At 43.9% G+C, this 22,571-nt stretch overlaps 1 protein-coding gene across 3 annotated transcripts in view; it reads right to left on the reverse strand.

Moving 5' to 3' along the window:
• The window catches only part of CSNK2A1 (casein kinase 2 alpha 1), a 44,809-nt gene that overhangs the window by 3,890 nt on the left and 18,348 nt on the right, over positions 1-22,571 (reverse strand). Inside the window, exons 2-13 of one of the 3 annotated variants that reach the window (XM_073607341.1) lie at positions 15,097-15,276; positions 11,371-11,482; positions 9,400-9,501; positions 9,234-9,284; positions 6,448-6,507; positions 5,960-6,043; positions 5,752-5,862; positions 5,524-5,625; positions 4,542-4,642; positions 2,075-2,223; positions 1,870-1,995; positions 1,527-1,567 (exon numbers count right to left, since the gene is read on the reverse strand). In XM_073607341.1, the coding sequence (XP_073463442.1) occupies positions 1,554-1,567; positions 1,870-1,995; positions 2,075-2,223; positions 4,542-4,642; positions 5,524-5,625; positions 5,752-5,862; positions 5,960-6,043; positions 6,448-6,507; positions 9,234-9,284; positions 9,400-9,501; positions 11,371-11,482; positions 15,097-15,197 (1,113 nt within the window). In that variant the 5' untranslated portion in view covers positions 15,198-15,276 and the 3' untranslated portion in view covers positions 1,527-1,553. The remainder of the gene's footprint in view (positions 1-1,526; positions 1,568-1,869; positions 1,996-2,074; positions 2,224-4,541; positions 4,643-5,523; positions 5,626-5,751; positions 5,863-5,959; positions 6,044-6,447; positions 6,508-9,233; positions 9,285-9,399; positions 9,502-11,370; positions 11,483-15,096; positions 15,277-22,571) is intronic. The other 2 variants (XM_073607340.1, XM_073607339.1) reach the window with 2 other exon arrangements.

A 22,571-nucleotide genomic window follows, 5' to 3' on the forward strand; every position in this document is an offset into this window, starting at 1 on the left:
CAAAAATAAAACAGCTTTCCATTAATTCTACATAGGCTTACCTCACTCATCTGTTTAATTACCTCCCACCTGGCCACTGCACATAAATGGCCGGGTGGGCACTTCCTCTTGAGTGGACGTTCAGGAACGTCCCGCAGAGGAGTTGTGTCGTGGCCGTGCAGATGCGCGATCCCGATGCGCTCGTGTCACCCAGACACGGCGCATCTCAAATCGGCAGGAGGGATTCGATTGGCCCACCTGATCACATGATGGCTGTGTATAATCACAGCTATCATGTGATGTAAATAGAGAGCCGGTTGCTAGACGATCGTCTCTCTTCTCCTCACACAGAAGTTGTCAGTGAGGAGAGGGAGAGTGGATCGCTGCAGCCGGCGGTGATCAGTGATAAGCTGTTCTTTTACACACCGCACCCCAAAAAAGTAAAAACACCTGTCCCACATATGTCCCAGTAAAATCATCTGTCCCAGTGATCATCTGCATAAGTCTGTCCGTGATCACACAAACCAATTAGTAAAACACTTACCAGGATTTTTTTTTTTTTTTACCAAAGACATACAGCAGAATACATTTTGGCCTAAATTTATGACATTTGATTTCATTGGATTTCTTTTAAAATAGAAAATTGTTTTTTTTTTTTTTTTTTTTTCAAAATTTTTGCTTATATCGCGAAAAATAAAAAAAGCAAGTAGTGGCTAAATACCAAAAGAAAGCTCTATTTTGTGTGAGCAAAATAATAAAAAATGTCATTGGGGTAAAGTGTAGCATGACCGCACAGTTGTCACTGAAAGTGCGACAGCGTTGAAGGCTGAAAATTGGTCTGGGAAGGAAGGCGGTGAAAGTGCCCTGTATTGAAATGGTTAAACACACGGCTTGATTACTTCTGCCTTACTTCCTGGTCAGACTTTAGGTCATGACACAGGAAGGATTTGACCAGCTGAGTGAAGATGATGCAGGGTGTGCGCTAATGAGATCAGCTGGTCAACTTTTTCCTGTGTCATGACCTAAAGTCTAACCAGGAAGTTAGACGTAATCGAGCCGTGTGTTTAAACAGCTATGAAGAGTTGGGTAAGCCTGTATAGAATGGAAAGCTTTAATTTTTGCAAAACAAGTACATTAATGCTATATTGGTACATGGGGGGGGGGGGGAAGGGGAAGAAGAAGAAGGGGCCCTGGCGGCCCTTCAGTTGTTGCAAAATTACAAGTCCCACGAGGCATCGCAAGGCTGACAGTTACAAGCATGACTCCCACAGGCAGAGGCATGATGGGACTTGTAGTTCCGCAACAGCTGGAGCGCCGTTAGTTTGAGACCCCTGCAGTTTAAACCGTATAGTTTAGGAATTGCAGACAGCTTGAAAGCTTCCATGGAAGCATGAAAAGCTGAATAAATAGTGAACACCAGAGAACGTACACTTTTATGTGAAATGGTTTCTAGCCTAAATACAGCGGTCTCATCTGCACCTCAGGATAAATGGCCTATACCTTGGTCAAGATGCATTTAAGGCTATAAATACAAGAAATGTGCTTACTGGACATCTCATACTGAGGGAAGTGCTTCACGGAAGAGGACCTGTTACATAAAGATTTGTCAAACATTGATTGCAATACAGACTGATGATCAAGAAGTTATCAGACCCGTTTTTGTGGTAAGTGCGAAATTAAAGTAAAAAAAAAAAAAAAAAAATACAATGTGGATCACAAGAAATTGAGGAATACACCCAACTGTGCAGTTTTTCTTCTGCTAGATTGAAGACTAACAGATTTCTAGGAAGGAGCCCAATTACAGGTGCATAATTAAAGTGCACAGTGTGATCATCCGTATACAAGGAACCACCACCAGAGGGAGCTATGGTACACCTGCCAAGGACTGACCTGACTTGTCACGGACACTGGACTTGGGCTGGGACTGACCTGACATCATACTGGCGCTACTGACTGGGGTGCTGCCGCTGGGCATGTTAGAGGTGCCCATCCGAGACTGGTCCTTCACAATGGGGTCTGCAAGGAAAGACACAGCATGAGAAGCCACCCTTCTCCTGTTCAGTAATAGGAGGCTGAGGCGGGGATTGATACTCACAGAAGTATGGGTGGTCCATGGCTTCACGAGCAGTCAGTCGTGTCTGGTGATCGTATCGCAGCAGTTTGTCCAGGAAATCCAGAGCCTCTGGACTGACCAGGTGCTGATTCTCACTGTGCACAAAGCGCTCCCACCGCTTACGGGAATGTCTGGAGGATGAAAGAATGGAGCAATGTTTGAGGGAGATGCAATTAAATCCATGGCTGTGAAAGGGAACCCGTCCATAGAAAAACTGGCAAAAATGAACACGGCTGCCAGCATGCAAATATTGACCATACTTGGCATTTAGGACACCTCCCCTTCAATACCAACATGCAACAGCATTTTCTTTCCAGAAGTCACTGAGGTGCCAGCACTATATAGGCCTTCCGAACTATATCCAAAGGAAAAAAAAAAAAAATGCACCAAAAATTCCCAGCACCCTCCTTCCTCATATGAAAGGTTGGATGTCGACCGTCCATATTTCTCTGCTTTCTTGACCAGCAACCACAATTATACCAACTGAAGCCTTAACCATAAACGAGCTTTAGGACAGGTAAGACTCTGGTTCGCTTTGGAGAACAAAAACCAGTGGCTTAAATCGATATTAAATAGCTCCATGCTTTCTTTTTTTTTTTTTTGCAAAGAAAAAAAAAAAACAAACCACTTGCCTGCGGTGTGCAACAATGTTGAACAGGGCAGCCCCTTACCTCCTCTTCTGGAGTCCCCTGCTGGCCCTGTCTTGCTCCTTCTTGCGGGTGCACCCCCCTGGGGTGGTCGTGCACCATGTGGGCCCCAGACACGCAGAGTGCACCCTTGCCCCTGCTACCTTCTCACAACTGACACCAGGAGCCTATGCCATCAGTATCTGATACAAAGGAAGAAAGCAGTGGCGCTGCAGCTGGGCACAGCACTGGATCAAGAGGGCTCCAGTAAGTTTGGGGGGGGGGGGGGGGGGGGCGCATTGTTAAGGTATTTGAAGGTTTTTACCTTAAAGTGGTTAAGCCACTGTCTTATGCCTACAATCCCCTTTGTTATATTAAAGGGGTTGTAAAGGTTTTTTATTTTTTTTATTTTTAAAATAAACATGTCATACTTACCTGCCTCTGTGCAAGGGTTTTGCCAGAACGGCCCCGATCCTCTTCTAGGGTCCCTCAGCGGCGCTCCGGGCTCCTCCTCTTCAAGTGCCCCCACAGAGCCACTTTCCAAGGGGGTACTCATGTGGGCGTGCTCTCGAGTCCTACTGCTGCGTCCATTGACACAGACAGCAAGACTCGGCCCCAGCCCTTGCTCCCATCTCACTGGATTTGATTGACAGCAGCGGGAGCCAATGGCTCTTGCTGCTATCAACCTATCCAATGAGGACCCGAGAGAGGCTGGAGCTGCTGTGCTTGTCCCTGTTGCTGGAATGATCGAGTTCAGGCAAGTAAAAGGGGGGCTGCTGCACTACAGAAGGTTTTTCACCTTAACGAATAGAATGCATTAAGGTGAAAAGCAAAGGGTTTTTAAACCCCTTTAAATTATGTGCCTAGTTTTTTTTTTTTAAATAAGCCACTGTAAATCTTATTTCATAGCGCCGCTCATGGGACCGGCCGCCTTTCTCCTCTTGATCTGACAGCTACAGCGGGAGGGTCTGAGAATCCACCACCATCAGCCAGGAGGAGAGGAGAGAGGGGGGGGGCGGGTACGTGAGGGGCGCTATGAAAAAGGTTTACAGCGGCTTATTTTTACAAAAACATATACACTGGGATACATCATGTAATGTAATAGAGGAGATTGTAGGCATAAGATAGTTATGATAGCAGCAGGAGGGGAGGGCTAGGCTGCAGACTGGGGCCGACTAGCAGGGAGGGGGGAGAGGACAGAGGAGAGCTGTGGATGACGGAGGCACGTAAACTGACCACGGTGTCAGGGCTCAGCAGCCATGATAAATTTTGGTCAGTTTACAGGGGGAGGGCAGAACCAGGTAGGATCAGCCAGGTATCTTACGTGATACGGGGGGGGGGGGGGGGGGGGCGGGCGGCTCTAACACACCTTTTGACTTTCAAATCACTAACCTTGAATACAGCAAAAAACTCATGGAATCTTTACTGGGCTTTCTAAAACTTAGTCGTAAGAGGGTCAATGAAAGCTGCAGAGCTGGAGGTGTGCCTCTGTGTAAATCCAGAAAGTGAACAGGCAGCAGCTTCAGCTGTCCACGGGTAAAATGGCTGCAGCCAGGACTCAGTGGAGGGAGATTTCTGCAGCATATTTGGCAAATATAGAACCACAGTGTATATAAAATTTGCAAAGTGGTTGGAGGGAAGCTTCAGATTGGCAAAGATATTATTACAAATTATGTAAACAGACTGCAGTTCCTCTTTAAGGAAAGGTTCCCTTTAACCAGCATCTCTGCCAAATAAGGTTCAGCAAAAGACTGGACAACTGCAGAGTAAAATACATCCTGTTACAACACAATGTCACAGGATGAAGAAAAAAAAACGCTTACCTGCCCAAAATGTCATTGAAGCGAGGATCCAGTTCAATATTGTACTTATCAATGTAATCATACAGATCTTCTGTTCCCAGGACTTTGGCTATTCTCACCAGCTGAGAAAGAAAATAAAAATGGTTAGTCTGGAAGCAAAGAGAAACGAGCTGCTGCAAATATAAAGGGCCCTTTTATTTTCTATTAATTGGCCTAAAGCATAAAAGTTCACAGCTCCCCCCCAAAAAAGTGAGAGAATAGCGTTATAGTGCTTCACATTAATGCACTGCATTACAGAGGGAGGAAATAGGCCAACAAAAAAATTAAAAAAAAAGGGAGGTTAACATGTAAAACACACGCAAAATAAACACCACACACACACCAAATAAAAAAATGCATAATATGCTTTTAACAAAGGCCTGAATAAGGTCTAAAGAGTCGAAGGGGCCCCTGCTGTCCATCCATTGATGCAGCATAAAAATGGAGTCACAGAATTTAAGAGCACTTTATTTTTTTTTAGGCACAATTGCTTCCTTGCTCCAGGGATCTGTCTAGCCCTCGAATAAAACATGGTCATAGCAATGCCCATTAATGTTAAATGGTTTTGAACTGATATTTTATATATGTTTACACTCCTTAAATTACATTTTACAATCATTTAATAAACTAAACAGAAGATACAGGTCACCATAAAACAGTGAAGTCAATTCATGTCATAGGTATGCCACACCTGGGGCAAAAAAAATAAAAATCTGTTCCTCACTTAGGCCCGGTTCACACTGATGCGACAATCACTGACTTTGGAGCACTTGACGCATCAGAAGTCAAACCCCAGTTCCATTCTGTGCAATGGAACTGTTCTAAATCAGTGCGACCCGAGTTGCTCCGGCTAAGAAAAAAGGTGCCTGCAATACTTTGTCAGACTTGCATTAAAGTCGCACTGGGGTCTGACTTTGAAGTCGGGGGCAGTGTGAACCCGGGCTAAGGCACAGGATTGACTCACCTGATCATAATTATCGTGTCCGTGGAAAAATGGCTCCTTTCTGAAGATCATGCTGGCTAACATACAGCCCAAGCTCCACATATCTAGACTGTAATCATACATCTGCAACACAAAATTATTACAATGAGGAGAAGATTACATCAAAATGAAGGTCTGGCAAACAATCACCACCCCACCCTCACGAACATACACAACAAAACCGGCAGACAGTCCCCGCCACATGCTTACCTGATAATCGACAAGCAGCTCTGGCCCTTTGAAGTATCTGGAGGCGACTCTCACATTGTATTCCTGGCCCGGGTGATAGAACTCTGCGAGGCCCCAATCTATTAGTCGGAGCTGGAGGGAAAGAGAAAAGAAAAAAAAAAAAAAAAAGGTTGCAATGTTTTGTTCCTTTGATGGGAAGTTCCTGGAACAATCTGCAGACGTTACATACCTTTCTGTGCTCGTGATCAATCATAACGTTATGAGGTTTCACGTCCCTGTGCATGATACCCATACTGTGACAATAATCCAGAGCCTGAAGGGGACAAAGCATATTGAAGAAATGTACAAAAATGCTTTTACTTCTTTCCTTCACAGTATATGCCAGCATATTACATATGCCTAATAAACAGATCTAAATGGTTAATAGATCAAAGCATTCTACACGGTCATGAAAAGGCAACTTAGTTTACAATGCTCTTTGAAAACAGAAATACCCAATTAGTTCAGCATTAAACACATTTTAAGAAAAATGTATCCTTTAACAGCAGGATCTATATAAAATAGAACAGCATATAGCCATATAACCACCTGCAGATAAGGTTGCATGATATAAATTATACTAGGCATGAATAGTGTCTATTTCCCCAGTTTGCATCTCAGTACAACACTAAAGAAACAATTCCCAGAAATAGAAGGTAAACAAAGTGCTGGACATACCTTTAATATTTCATACATATAGAACCTAATGTCGTAATCTGTTAGAGTTTGATATAACTGCTGTGGATAGGAAAGAACAAAAGGCTGGTTAGTACATCTTTTAGAATTAGAAGCCGTCAAGTTTTTACTGCCATTTTATGAAATTCACAGGAAAACAGTCTTTTGCCCCCCCTGGGCTCTACTACCACCTTCTTTCCAGCATGCCTCAGTTTTGTAATAAAGTACAACCCCAACACCATGATTGTAAACAGAGGGATGGACCTGAGCCCCTCAACAGAAATTGTCTCGACTAAGGAGGGACACAGATTTTCACCTGAGGGACATCAAGAAGTAGTCCAACTAAAGGGTGGGCAAAAACAGCAAACATTGTTACTAAGCCCAGAACAAAGAACTAGGGTCTGCCTGCAGCTCAACTCCCCAACCCCCCCACCCCAAAGAACCTCACTCCTAAAGCCAAATACTTTCTGGTCTATAACAGGCTACACTCACCCTTGCAGTATTACCATTACTTGCATAGGCCCATAATGCATAAGCAGTGCATGGTGGAGACATAAGTGAATGCGTTTTAACAACTTATGTTTAGTGTGCCTGCTTATTCTAGTTCAAAGGAAGTTTGCAGCCCTTAGCATTTGTGATCTGGGTTTTGGTTGTTGAAAGCAGACTTTCTAGCTCTGAAGAGGGGCACCCTCAAAATGCAAAAGCATCTGCAGAGTTTAGGAACATCGTTGTGATCTATCGGGAGGGGTGACAAGTTCTGGCTGAGTTGCTGGGCATTTTGTGCTTAAAACCCCATGGGTTATGCGAGTATATAAAAGGGGTCTTGGTTAATGCACAAGGCCGGTGCACCCTCTTGGGGATGTGAGGGAAAAGTTTATATGGGGTTCATGATAGTGGGAAATGTCCCATTTGTGAATAAGGCCTTGAAGGGGGGGGGGGGTTGAGAGATGAGTATACCTAATCTGAAAATTCAATATACTTCTCTACTTCTCCTTTACAGATGAGGAAAAACGATCACCACATCTCTACAATTCGAACCTTAAAAGTGATTGTAAAAGGTAAAAAAAAAAAAAAAAAAACCACAACAAACATGTCTATACTTACCTGCTCTATGCAATGGAATGAACCGCCTCTTTTCGGGTCTCCCACCATCAGGCGCTCCTGGCCCCTCCCCTCTGTCCCCATAGGAAGCCGCTTCCTATGGGGGGCAGGGGGGGGGGGGGCACTTGTGCATGCTCGCATCTGAGCCCCACTGCTGCATCCATTGACAGACAGCGGGATTCGGCACCGCCCCCCTTCCCTTGTCACTAACTTTGACAGACAGTACTGGGAGCCTATGGCTCCCGGTGCCTCAGCAAAGCCAGTGAGACCCGGAAGTGAGGGGAGAGAAGAGCTGCAGATGTGCACAGCGCCAGATCGAATGAGGGCTCAGATAAGTAAAAGGGGGTGGGTGAGGTGGGGATGCCGACACCTAAATTTTTTTTTTTTACCTTGGAATGCATTAGAGGAGGGTCCATCAAAAAAAAAAAAAAAAAAAAATTAAAAAGTCAGCAGCTACAAATACTGCAGCTGCTGACTTTTAATTGGACACTTACCTGTCCCGGGGTCCAGCGATGCGGGGTATCGAAGCCCCGCTCGTCTCCCCCTCCGTTCAGTGGCTCCGGCATTGCAACTGTGGGCACCGGGCTGTGGCTTCACAGCCTGGCACCCACTGCGCATGCACGAGCGGTGCCAAGCGCCGCGATTGGCCGCTCAGTCACCTGGGACCTGTAATGGGTCCCAGATGATTGACAGGACGGAGGGAGCAGAGCCCTTCCTGTGCCGAGGGGGAAGTGATGTCACCAGCCCAGGCACTGGAAGAGGCAGACTACGAGGGACCCCCTAGCAACAGGCATTTAGAGGTACGTAAAAAAAAAAAAAAAAAAATTTCCAAATGTTTTTTTTTTTTATTTTAGGCACATTCATGTATTTTTTTTTTTTTTTTTTAGGGTGGAACACCATTTTAAGTTAAAAAAAGTTTGGGCTTTACAACCACTTTAAAAGACTGCAAGTCTGAGACGTGATCTTCTATAAAATGCTTTGCCACACTGGTGTTTTTGTGGGGGTTAAATGGTCATGCATTCTATCACACAAACGTTGTATAGTTCAACTGACATATTGTATGCTACATTAAGTGCAAGTTATAACATTCACTATATATCTGGTCTTGTGCATGTGGTCTCTGCAGGTGGCAAATAACCGGGTGATTTGAGCCATGAAGTCTCACATGGATGTAGTGAAAACCTCAGCCAAAAAGGCAAGGGATGAAGCCACACACCCCCCATGGAGCTAAAGGGAACTCCCATGATAGGATGAACTCTAGGCTTCAGACATTATCACCATCAGTAGGTTCACTGCAAGCAGCCCCAGAGCTGTTAAAATGTGAAGTGTGGGCACCTGCTACAGCCAAGTCTTTACAGCCATTAAGGAAAAACCAGACAGGGACTTTTATAGGGCTTGCATTTTTTCTGCTCCTCTCCTAAGGGGAGTTCAAGTCTGCTTAAGGTAAAAGGCCGGCCATACAATTCGAATCTCAACCGGTTCAGCAGAAACTGAGATTCGAATCATTATTGGGCAGGCCAATTGTACAAAATTGATCGTTCGATCAACTCGGGTACAACCAGCATGCTGGATTCGCTTGTGATCACAAGTGGCTGCTTTAGTTCAGCTTCAAATTTCAGGTAAATTTTACAATACCTCAAAGATGTGGACTAAGGAAACAGACTACAGCACGGGGCTCAGGGTCTCACCTTAAAATCTGTGTTGTTGACATGTTCAAATACCAGCGCCGGCGTTCTGGACTGTAGGGAATACAACAATCAGGGAGTTACAAACATGAGCAGGCCTAGGTGAGATCAGCAGCCAATGTTCAGGATCATACATGTCGGGGGGGAGGAGGAGATAAAGTCAGCTCACCACAGGATCTTTCACTATGTCAGCCAGTGTGATGATGTTGGGCCCGCCTCGCAAATTCTCCAGAATCTTGATTTCACGCTTAATTTTCTTCTTCTTCACAGGCTAAAAATAAAAAGGTGGAGAGGAAAGGTGTTAGGTGTGGTAATGAATGATCGTGGGCTGAGGAGAAGCGGCTGATTCAGTACACACACACTGTTAGGAAGATGGGCGCTTTTTTTTTTTCTTTTAAACTTTAGATATGAACGTGAAATGGAACTTCACTCTCTCAACTATTATTTTTTTAAACCTCATGCTGCTAGCGTTAGTAAAGATCATATTTGTTTTAAACTTTTTATTTTTTTACGCTTTAGTTACTTCCTGGTTCCTGGCCTAGGCAAATGTCATACATGCCAGGAGCGGAGGAGGGGCTCTCTCAGCTAAGCACACCTTCCTGTCATGGGCCTGCAAAGGGCAAATGGATTCCATAAAATGCTACATGAACCATCAACCATCTGCCCTTACTCAAGATGGCCACAGCCAGAAATGCTAGGGGTGCGTTTTTGGGAAATTGATTTCTCACCAAAATAAAACATGGATGGAAGGGAGAGTTTGCTTTGAACATTAAATAAAACTGCGATTATGGTGCTCAGATGCCGTGTAGATCCGCTACAACTAAAATTTAACGTGCTAAAGGACTGCTTTTTTTCACTTTAGTAACTTTCCATCCATTGTTCTGCCTCAGTGCTGCTGATCTTATGCAGTCTCTCTGTAGCCAGAGAGATAGATCCTAAAGAACCCTGCATTATAATTATTTCCTTTTTTTGGTTGAAATGTATTTGTACTCATTTTTTGCCACAAGTTTTTGGAAAATACAGGCAAGAAAATGTTTTTTGTCAATTAATAAAATTTGGCATGGCGGTGATCAGGGAACAATACGATTGGCGCGGCGATGATCAGGGAACAATGCGATTGGCGCGGCGATGATCAGGGAACAATGCGATTGGCGCGGCGATGATCAGGGAACAATGCGATTGGCGCGGCGATGATCAGGGAACAATGCGATTGGCGCGGCGATGATCAGGGAACAATGCGATTGGCGCGGCAGTGATCAGGGAACAATGCGATTGGCGCGGCAGTGATCAGGGAACAATGCGATTGGCGCGGCGGTGATCAGGGAACAATGCGATTGGCGCGGCGGTGATCAGGGAACAATGCGATTGGCGCGGCGGTGATCAGGGAACAATGCGATTGGCGCGGCGGTGATCAGGGAACAATGCAATTGGCGCGGCGATGATCAGGGAACAATGCGATTGGCGTGACCGCAAACTTTTTTCAATTTATATTTTACATACTGTCACCAGAGCAGTGCTGTTACTGTAGTGACACTACTGTTCTGGGGGAACGATTGGGATAAAGAAAAAAAAAAAAAAAAAACATTGATTGCCTATTATAGTGATGATCACTGTAGAGCAATCATTTCTCTGTGTTTGGCATCTATTCACGCCATGGTTTACCATTAGGCTAGCTGTGATCGGCAACATCATATGGTACAGTGCCGGTCTAACCCTGTACCATGTGATCACTGCGGCCAATCACAGATATAACCATAGTAAGCAATAGCATGAATGACAGCCACTGTTTATTACTGGACATGTAATCGCTGTGAGTGGTCACATCAATCACATGGTACCAGGGCACAGCAGACCAGTGGAAAGTACAGATCAAGTCGCTTCGGGGACGACATACTGGTTAAGTCCTCCCAGAACGACATTTTCCTTTTGGCTGTATATGTACAGTGGTCAGGCTGGAAGCAGTTAATAAAGGAATAAACCATGATGGGGACCCTAGCAAAAAAAACAAACAAAAAAACAAACAAAAAAACAAACAAAAAAAACAAACATTGGGCTACACTTTAATTTAAAGAAGCTTGATCAAGAAGGAATGTTTTGCCGACGCCTAAAATACCTTCTGGAGATATACAAAGCTACTGACCTTAAGAATTTTAACCACAACTTTCTCGTTATTGGTGATGTTGATGGCTTCAAAGACTTCGCTGTACTTGCCCCGACCAAGTTTTCTCACCAGCTGGTAGTCATCCTGGTTCCTGTAGTGAAATGAGCCAGTTGTTCACATCTGCACTGCTAAACATTGGACAAGTGCTTTATCTACACAATACTGCAATGAATCTGGTCAGGACAGGACTTTAGCCTTTGTAGTCAGATCTCAGTCCTGTTCCTAGTAATAGAAAGCACCAGTGTGCTATCAGATCGGGGACTCTGAACTCCATTCTGTTTAATGACTCTCGTCGTCTACCAGGAAGAGTGTGGATGGTGCTTAAAGCTGAACTCTGGCATAACAGCTACACAGAGGGATCAGTAACATGTGAACTGGATCAAAGGATTTCAGATTCTTATTGAAACACCCTTGTGATTCACTAAGCACTAAAAAAGGTCAAGCTTGACATGTTCTCCGATAAGAAAAAATACCATATGGCTCATATCCTAATCAATGCACTGCCTGTTCACGCCAAGAAAAAGTAGCAGTGCATTGATAAGATCATTCCTGTATTCCACCGTCCTGCAAGTGCGCCCCCTCCTGACAGCACTGTGCAATCCCACAAGGATAACTATATCCCCCAGTCTGGGGCCCGGTGCAGAGGGATACAAGGAACTGCCATTTAATAGACCGGATCATGCATCTCCATCAGTGATGGATACAGAAATCATGAGCCAGACTGACGAACTTGGTAGAAAGATTTTTCGCCTAGAATTCACAGAAACCTGTAATCTGAAGTGAAGGCTACCCAGGAAGTCCCACCAAACCAATATCCACCATTCCCTCGGAGGACGTCTACGCTCCGTATAGAATACACTATAGAGAGGCACTTCATTGTCATTTCTATTCATCAAACTTTATTCAAACAGGTACTGCATGACGCTATTCCCACCTCGGCTTAAAGCGGTATTGGACGCAAAAGCAAGCATATATGATGTGAATGTACAATGTATATGTAAAGTGCTGCGTAAATTGACGGCGCTATACAAGTACCTGAAATCAATAAATTATATTGCAGCTTACCAATGTGGTGGCTGCAGAGCTTTCTTTAGGCTTGCTTTCCTTTATTTTCACCTGCTAATCGTGTCAATAGGTCTGGTTGTCAATAGAACAAGCTGTCCTGCAGATGTAGCAGTTACAGGGATGACACAAACCTATTTACCACTGACAGGGGGGTGCTTACAATGGTTAGCATGCAAAACCTTTATCCTGAAACAGAAAAAACGTTTGCCATAACTGCTTAACCACTTCAGCCCTGGAAGATATGGCTGCTCAATGACCAGGCCATTTTTTTGTGATACGGCACTGCGACGCTTTAACTGATAATCACGCGGGCGTTGCACCCAAACAAAATTGACGTCCTTTTTTTCCCCACAAATAGAGCTTTCTTTTGGTGGTATTTGATCACCTCTATGTTTTTTATTTTTTGCGCTATAAAACAAAAAGCGTGACAATTTTGAAAACAGAAAAAAACTTTTTTTGCTATAATAAATATCCCAATTGAAAAAAAAAAAAAAAAAATTCTCAGTTTAGGTCGATATGTATTTTTTTTTTTCCAAAAAATTAGTAGAACACATATCAGCCTAAACTGAGAATTTTATTTCTTTTTTTTCAAAAAAAAAAAAAAAAAAAATCGCAATAAGCGTATATTGATTGGTTTGCGCAAAAGTTATAGCGTCTACAAAATAGGGGATAGATTTCTGGCATTTTTATTATTTTACTAGTAATGGCGGTGATCAGCGATTTTTTTTTTATCAGGACTGCGATATTGAGGGGAACAGATCGGACACTTGACACATTTTTGGGACCAGTGACAATTATACAGCGATCAGTGCTATAAAAATGCACTGATTACTGTATAAATGTCACTGGCAAGGAAGGGGTTAACACTAGGGGGCGATCAAGGGGTTAACCATGTTCCCTAGGTGGGTTCTAGCTGTGAGGGGGGGATGGGACTGACTAGGAGAGAGTTCAGTGTTCATACTTAGTATGAACACACGATTTGTCTCCTCTCCCCTGTGTGTTTACACACACAGATCCCAGTCCTCGCTCTGTCACGCGCAATCGCGGGTGCCCGGTGGTCATCGCGCCCGCCGGGCACTCGCATTGGCTCAGAGCGCGTTCCCCCTAGTGGTCAAGAGGCGAACAGACGTAGGGCAACATCATTTCGCCCAGGGGAGCCAACCTGCTGCAGTACAACTTTAACGGGTTAAAGTGTTAGCTGGAGTTTGGCTTAAAGTGGTTCTAAAGTCAGAAGGGTTTTTTTTCCTCCATCTTAATGGATTAAAAGCATTAAGATAAAAAACATTCTGTGTGCAGCAGCCCCCCCCCCCCATACTTACCTGAGCCCATCTAGATCTGACGGTGTTGCACAACAGTATCGGCTGTCCCAGACTCTGCCCCCCCCATTGGCTGTGACAGTATCGGGGCACCATTGGATCCTGCTGCTGTCAAAGTCAGTGAGCTAATGAGGGGAGAGAAGGGGGAGGGGGCCAAGCCGTGGCTCCGTGTCTGAATGGACAGAGCAGTGGCTCAGCTGCCCCCATAGAAAGCTGCTTGCTTTGGGGACACTCGGCAGGGACCAGGTGTGTCGGCGAGGGACCCGAGAAGAGAATTTGGGCTGCTCTGTGCACAACTATTACACAGAGCAGGTACCATATTTTTCGCTCTTTAAGATGCACTTTTTTCCCCAAAAAATATGGAGGAAAATGTCTTTGTGTCTTATGGAGTGAATATACACCAGGCACCCAACCCCAAACCCCCCCCCCCCAGGCATGTTAGCACCGGGAGGCAGGAGAGCAGAGGACAGACATCCCAAGCCCCTGAGAGTGCCGGGCAATTTCCTGGCTGGTCTTCTGTCTCTGTTGCTGACAGAAGACAGAGCAGCCCGAGCGGCCTAATGCAGAGCGCCCGCGGTGGTCGCTCGGGCTGCCTTGTCTTCTGTCAGGCAGATGTGAGGATGTCAGGTCAGCCTGCATTTCATGGGCACTGGTAAATATTTTAGTACACTGGTTCAGAATATTTTTTTTTCTTGTTTACCTCCTCTAAAACCTAGGTGCGTCTTATGGTCAGGTGAGTCTTATGGAGCAAAAAATACGGAAAGTATGACGACATGTCTGTTTTTTTTTTGTTTGTTTAAAAATAAAAGACAGGCTTTAGTATCACTTTAAATTTGTTGGAGGCACTAGCAAATTTAGATATATTAACACTCCCCTTCACCCAAACTGACAATGCTGGTGTTCAAATGTGTCCCCCTGTGCACCTGAAAAGCAGGGGCACTCTAATGCAGGTGGTGTGTTATTGGCCAGATAAGCAGGTGAAGAAAGAAGGTAAAAAAAAAAAATGACTATCCACCACATCTAATGATTGGTACGCTACAATTACATTTTTTGGTTTTGGGTTTAACACCACAATCAGCTCGTGAGGGTGAAACGCGTCAGATAATTTCACTGGAGACATGCAGTGCCTGTCTGAAGCGAGGGCTGTGAATACCCATCTAGTTGTTCAAGCACCCCAACAAACCGTGCATCTCAAAGCTCAACTCAGACACAGGAAACAGAATATGAACCCTATTCTTCTGAATAGGGTAAAGGAGCAGGGGCTGTAAACGGCTGAATAGTCTCCCTTACATTATGTGCTTCCAGAACCTACAGGAGTACTCACCCCCATTCTACAACATGTGACTCGTAGTCCCAATACTCCCGAGGTCTGTGTGTGTTCACATCCGTGTAGACACGGGCCCGGCTTGGCACAGGTCCCGACATGGCGGTCTGGTTGGCGGCCAAAGATGGACAGCAAGGTTACAAGTCCGGTACAAGCAGATGGATAAGGGAGGAGAAGTTGCTGCAAAAGAAAAAAAATATATACATATTTACATGTTGAGAAACATCCTGTTTACGTAGTCATCCCTTATACTTAGCCCCAACTAGCACTACCTACATAATAAAAATATCCTTCACCAATCCACTCCTCCATCACAGTGCTCACTTCCAAAAACGTAATGTGCGACGTATAGGGGCGATGTGATGCCTTATTACAAGGCATCACATCATTTACCTTTTTTTTTTGAACTCTTGAAATAAAATTTATGCATTTCTATGCAACGCAGCAAGCTGCACTACATGCAGAGTACACGCCACCGCACATGTATGGTGAGAACTGCTCATACACAGCTCAATGGACATGTGAGAACAAGCCATTAGAAGGCCAGCTACAGCTTGGTTTAGGAAACCATTATAGAGGATTTATATACCACCAACAGTTTGCAGAGCACTTTATAAATTAAAGGGAGACAGTACTGTTACAATTCAAGGTTAGGAAAGTCCTGCTTCTAAGAGCTTGCAATCTAATAGCATATAAGATTACAATTTAGTCGTAAACCACACTGACTGCAAGATTAAAATTGAAGTACCGTATATACTCGAGTATAAGTCGTTCTGAGTATAAGTCGAGGCCCTAATTTACCACAAAAAAAAAAATGGGAAAAACTTATTGACCCGAGTATAAGACGAGGGTGAGAAATGCACAGTTACTGTAATGCCCGTACACACGGTCGGATTTTCCGATGGAAAATGTCCGATCGGAGCATGTTGTCGGAAATTCCGACTGTGTGTAGGCTCCATCGGACATTTTCCATCGGATTTTCCGACACACAAAGTTGGAGAGCAGGAGATAAAATTTTCCGACAACAAAATTCGTTGTCGGAAATTCCGATCGGGTGTACACAAATCCGACGGACAAAGTGCCACGCATGCTCAGAATAAATAAAGAGATGAAAGCTATTGGCCACTGCCCCGTTTATAGTCCCGACGTAGGTGTTTTAGGTCACCGCGTTCAGAACGATCGGATTTTCCGACAACTTTGTGTGACCGTGTGTATGCAAGACAAGTTTGAGCCAACATCCGTCGGAAAAAATCCTAGGATTTTGTCGTCGGAATGTCCGAACAAAGTCCAACCGTGTGTACGGGGCATAAGTGGAAAAGAGGGTCAACAATGCCCATCTGCAGCCTCACTGTGCCCATTTGCAGCCATAGGTCCTCCGAACTTCAAACTCGGTAGTTAAGGGTTCCTAGATGCCCCCTAGCTGCAGCCAAAATTTGGGGTCTCTGAACCCAAAGGGTCCCAAAATGACATTGCTGCAGACGGACACAGTTGACCGAATTTGGGGCCCTGTATCTTGGGGCCACTTAGTGCTAAGAACCCTAAATTTGGTGTGCAAACCCAGTGGAACTAGCACCATAAAATTTTCAAAGCTGGGGTTTCTAGCACCAAGTGGCCCCGAGATACAGGGCCCCAAAAATCGGTTCAGAAAATGTCAAGCACTTTTCTATAGCAGAGAATGACATTTTCCGAACCGGATTTGGGGCCCCGTATCTCGGGACCACTTGGTGCTAGGAACTCCATCTTTGGATATGTTGTGATACCAGTTCCACTGGGTTTGCATACTAAATTTGGGGTTCCTAGCACCAAGTGGCTCTGAGATACAGGGCCCCAAAGTTGGTTCGGAAAATGAAATTTTTTGCAGCAGAAAAGTGCTTGACTCGAGTATAAGTCGAGGGAGGCACTTTCAGCACAAAAAAAAATGTGCTGAAAAATTCGACTTATACTCGAGTATATACGGTACTTTTTTTGTAAAAGGGTGACCCTCGAAGCAGTTCTGAATGAGCATAAACAGAAAACCGTGGGAAGGGTCCGAATCTGTCACACTGTTGCTCTCCGAGATCTGGAGATACAGTGCCAGTGATCGGATATGGAGAAAGGGAATACCTCACCATTGGAGAACCAGACAGTAATCAAAAAAGGTCCAAACACCACACGTTTCCTGGGTTGGCGATAGATATCTGTGTATGTATGTGTCTGTATGTAAATCTCTCGCTCTCTATTAGGTGTAGTTTTATATATCCATCTTCCCTTTGCACATCTGCCCTACCAGAAATGTTTCTAGTCATGAATCTGTACTCACCATGCAGAAGTAAACCTCTTTAGGCCATGGTTGAAAATGTTCTATGGAGACCATCAACTCTCAACGATGAGAATCTTCTCACATCAAAGTCTGCAGTGTGGTTTGTTATGCCTGGTCTCCCCTTGCTATATTGCCTAACTACATAGAGGGAACATACCTGTCAGGGCCTGGATCTGAACCTGGGACCTCTGCCGTGTCTGGCAGTAACTCTTTTTGCAGAACCTCCTAAGATGTTGCAGCATCCAGGTTCAGATCCAGGGCCTGACAAGGATTTTCCCCATCTATGCATTTTTAGGTAATATAACAAGGAGAGACCCGGCATAACAGACCACACTGCAAAATTTTAATATTTTATGAAATATGTTGCTGCCATGAGTTTCAAAATGACCTTTTTTCTTAAAATGGTAAATTTTTCCCAGTTGAAATAATTTGATATGTTTTCTATTGTGAATAAAATGTTACAAATCATTGCGTTCTTTGGAGGTGTAGATGTTAGTGTGTGTGTGTTAGTGTGTGTGTGTTAGTGTGTGTGTGTTAGTGTGTGTGTGTTAGTGTGTGTGTGTTAGTGTGTGTGTGTTAGTGTGTGTGTGTTAGTGTGTGTGTGTTAGTGTGTGTGTGTTAGTGTGTGTGTGTTAGTGTGTGTGTGTTAGTGTGTGTGTGTTAGTGTGTGTGTGTTAGTGTGTGTGTGTTAGTGTGTGTGTGTTAGTGTGTGTGTGTTAGTGTGTGTGTGTTAGTGTGTGTGTGTTAGTGTGTGTGTGTTAGTGTGTGTGTGTTAGTGTGTGTGTGTTAGTGTGTGTGTGTTAGTGTGTGTGTGTTAGTGTGTGTGTGTTAGTGTGTGTGTGTTAGTGTGTGTGTGTTAGTGTGTGTGTGTTAGTGTGTGTGTGTTAGTGTGTGTGTGTTAGTGTGTGTGTGTTAGTGTGTGTGTGTTATAGATATATATGTACACACTATAAAATATACACACACAGCAGAAATAGACCAACATATGAAATGTACACAATGACTACCACTGACATATGTCTCTGATTAAACAGCTGATCAATAAAGATCAAAATTTCCTGTTCTGCCTCTTCCCATTGCCATTTGTCAGTGGTCCGTGCCATTTTCTATAGTGACCACAAGGACCAATACACAGAGTACTAACACCACCACAAAACCCCCCTCTACATGCACTAAAATACTGTGCAGCCCATCGCCGCTCCCTGCAGTACCGGCTTCTAATTAAACATAAATTCACATGGCCACAGGGTCTGCAGTGCCAAAATGAATCAATACATTGATAATCCTTCCAACATGCTGGTATACACGTAGAGGCAGCAAGTCTGAATGCAGAGCAAATGCCAATTCACATTTGGGTAATATCATTAGGATGAGGAGAGAGAACAGCACACTCATCTCTCAGTAATATGAGATTCCAATTAATGGAAATCTGGTTGCGATGGGTTAATACATTCAGCACTGCCTTAGCCAAGCCTTGCAGCTTCATCCTCATCCTAAATGCACAGGTATTAAAAATAACTGTATATAATGAACACAGCGGTGTGAACGCCAGAAAGTCATAACCCATTACACTACAAAAATCGATTCTGCTCACACAAGCTTGGTTTTGGTTTGATTTCAGAGAAGGAAAAGAAACAAAATCAAATAAATTGGACTGAAAAGTTATTGAACATAATGTGTATTAATACAGAACCTACATTAGTTTAGAATTCCATAAAAATCATTACATGGATGAAGAGGGCAGAGAGACCACCTTATCAGAGTGCTACTTCTCCTTAACTGTCCAATCAACAAGCCGATTGGTGACCAAAGAGATCTGCTTATTTGCCATTGAGGAAGAGTGAGGTCACCGAACCGCCTGGATCACAAGACTAGGTGAATGTACAAAGCCATTCAACATCGGCTACATCACCAACCCAAAACGTCTACAATCCTCCCATTCTCTGGAACTCCCTACCCCAGTATGTCTGGTCAGTGCCTACCCTGTCCGCCTTTAGGTGATCCTTGGGAGGGGGAAAAAAAAAAAAAAAAAAAAGATTATATATACCATAAATATTTGAGTATAAGTCGAGTTTTTCAGCACATTTTTTTGTGCTGAAAGTGCCCCCCTCGACTTATACTCGAGTCAGGCACTTTTCTGCAGCAAAAAATCAACAATGCCCATCTGCAGCCTCACTGTGCCCATTTGCAGCCATAGGTCCCCCGAACTTCAAACTCAGTAGTTAAGGGTTCCTAGATGCCCCCTAGCTGCAGCCAAAATTTGGGGTCTCTGAACCCAAAGGGTCCCGAAATGACATTGCTGCAGATGGACACAGTTGAACGATTTTGGGGCCCCGTATCTTGGGGCCACTTAGTGCTAGGAACTCCAAATTTGGTATGCAAACCCAGTGGTACCACAACATATCCAAAGCTGGAGTTCCTAGAACCAAGTGGCCCCGAGATACGGGGCCCCAAAATCGGTTCGGAAAATGTCATTCTCTGCTGCAGAAAAGTGCTTGACATTTTCTGAACCGATATTTGGGGCCCTGTATCTTGGGGCCACTTGGTGCTAGAAACCCCTGCGTTGGATATTTTATGGTGCTAGTTCCACTGAGTTTGCACACCAAATTTGGAGTTCCTAGCACTAAGTGGCCCCGAGATACGGGGCCCCAAAATCGTTCAACTGTGTCCATCTGCAGCAATGTCATTTCGGGACCCTTTGGGTCCAGAGACCCCAAATTTTGGCTGCAGCTAGGGGGCATCTAGGAACCCTTAACTACTGAGTTTGAAGTTCGGGGGACCTATGGCTGCAAATGGGCACAGTGAGGCTGCAAATGGGCATTGTTGACCCTCTTTTCCACTTACAGTAGCTGCGAATTTCTCACCCTAGGCTTATACCCAGGTCAATAAGTTTTCCCAGTTTTTTGTGGTAAAATTAGGTGCCTCGACTTATACTCGAGTATATATGGTATATATATATATATATATATATTTATTTAGGGAAGCCTACACCACCTCCGCCTAAAAACTGTACTAGAGTCACCTCCATTAGATCATCCTTTGCAGTCATTACTCCCTTTAGTTGGAATTGCCATGAGCAGAGCCCTCCTGTATTTATTACAGGTATTCAGGGTGGATAAAAGTCAAAGATTTAAAAAAAAAAAAAAAAAAAAAAAAAAAAAAAAAGTTTTTTTTTAAATTGAAATCAGATGATTTTTTAGCTTTTGGAGTAAAAATCTAAAGATAAATTTTCTTTTTAAGATACACTATTAAATTGAGTTTATTCAGCGTGAAATGGAGCTTAGTTATGTAGCATGAGGCTGTATATTCTGCAATATTTACATTTTTGGTAAACTCATTCAATGAATCCAAGCTGAGATAACATGCACTGCATTGATGCATTTACACAGTTTCAGAGTAAACCATGAGATAAAACAAAGTTCGGGAATATTCCTTTATCCCCCTTTTTTTTTTTTGCAAATCTACGTACACTACAAACTGTACGATCCTTGGAAGAGAAATGCATTTGTACCAGGCTCTAAGTGTGAGGAGGAAGGGCAAGCAGTAAAAAATGAAAGTGAAACCTAAGCAGCTTGTAAACCTTGTGATCTTTCTGCACATAGCTAAAAGTGCTTTAGTCCTCCCTTGAGGGGCAAAATGGCACCAGGCCATAAAAGAGACCCAGTTTGGGGAATATTTACTAACCTGACAGCTTATTATTCTAAATAGGAAACCTTCATTTTGTTTGCAAATATTAAAGATTCTAACTACCAGCAAAAATAAGTCCTTACATTTAAAGAGCACCTGTCATTTCAGATCCATCATGGCAGCGCCTGTTAGCGGGCGTCCACTCACCTGCTACCGCCACGTCCCTCACCTTGTTGTGTCACTGCCACATCACCAGCCGTCCCATTAAAGTGAATAGGCTGTCGGTGAGTCAACAGCGAGTCAGAGGAGGAGCTGCTGAGGGACAGAGATGACAGTTGCTCTTTAAAAATTATGATTTAAAATATAGTTGATTTAAATCAAGACTTTTTACTGGTGATTAAATCAAAATTGTTTTAAATCAAATCAACTCTGCAGGTATTGATATAGCGCTGTCAAGTTATGAGTATAATATATATATATATATATATATATATATATATATATATATATATATATATATATATATATATATATATATATACACACACACACACACTAGGGCTGGGAAAAAAATCGATTTAAATCTTGAATCGAGTTGAGAGGTCAAATCGATTCAAAATTTAGGCAAATCGATTTTTTTAGATTTTTTTTTTTTCACTGCGCCGGTCCGGAGGCGCTGCGGGCATGAGTTTTTAGGCGAGGCCGCGGCTTCGGCCTAGTCCGCGGCTACGGCCGCACGCCGCGGACTAGGCCGAAGCCGCGGCCTCGCCTAAAAACTCATGCCCGCAGCGCCTCCGGACCGGCGTGATTTCCAAAAAAAAAAAAAAAACTCGATTCGAATCGTGAATCGAGTTTTTTTTAAGAGAATCGAAGATTTTTTTTTTTAAGAAAATCTCCCAGCCCTAACACACACACACACACACACACACACATACATATACACACACACACACATCAGTCCCTGCCCTCAAGAAGGTCCCTAACTCCCATTCATACACACATTAGGGACAGTTTAGACAGAAGACAATTAACCTATCAGCATGTTTTTGGAGTGTGGGAGGAAACAGGCACAGGGAGAACATGCAAACTCCATGCAGGTATTGCCAAGGTTGAGGTTCAAACCAACGACCTCGGTGCTGCCAGGTGGAAGTGCTAACCACTTAGCCACCGTGCTGCCCACATTGAACTGTGTTGTAACTGTACTGTCCCCCTTTACATTGTACAGCGCTATGCTAACTGTTGGCACTATATAAATCCTGTATAATAATACAAAATCACTGACATGCCCGGATCACAAGACTGGCCAAATATTATGAATTTCAAACAGGCAGAAAAATTTAACTTCTAAGCCATTTGCCCAGGGTTCTCTTTTCACACAACGCTAATATCACTGACCCCCCCCCCCCCCCCCCCTTACCCCCAGTACAGCTTTGACATTGCACTACTTCAGTGTGACTTCAAAGCCCCGGATCAGTGCAATACGGATCTCAGATTTCATTGCGGCTTACGACTTCATTTAATAGAAGTCAATGCAAGTCGTAATAAAAAC

This window comes from Aquarana catesbeiana, linkage group LG12, assembly GCF_042186555.1.
Source record: "Aquarana catesbeiana isolate 2022-GZ linkage group LG12, ASM4218655v1, whole genome shotgun sequence".
Classification (NCBI taxonomy): domain Eukaryota; kingdom Metazoa; phylum Chordata; class Amphibia; order Anura; family Ranidae; genus Aquarana; species Aquarana catesbeiana.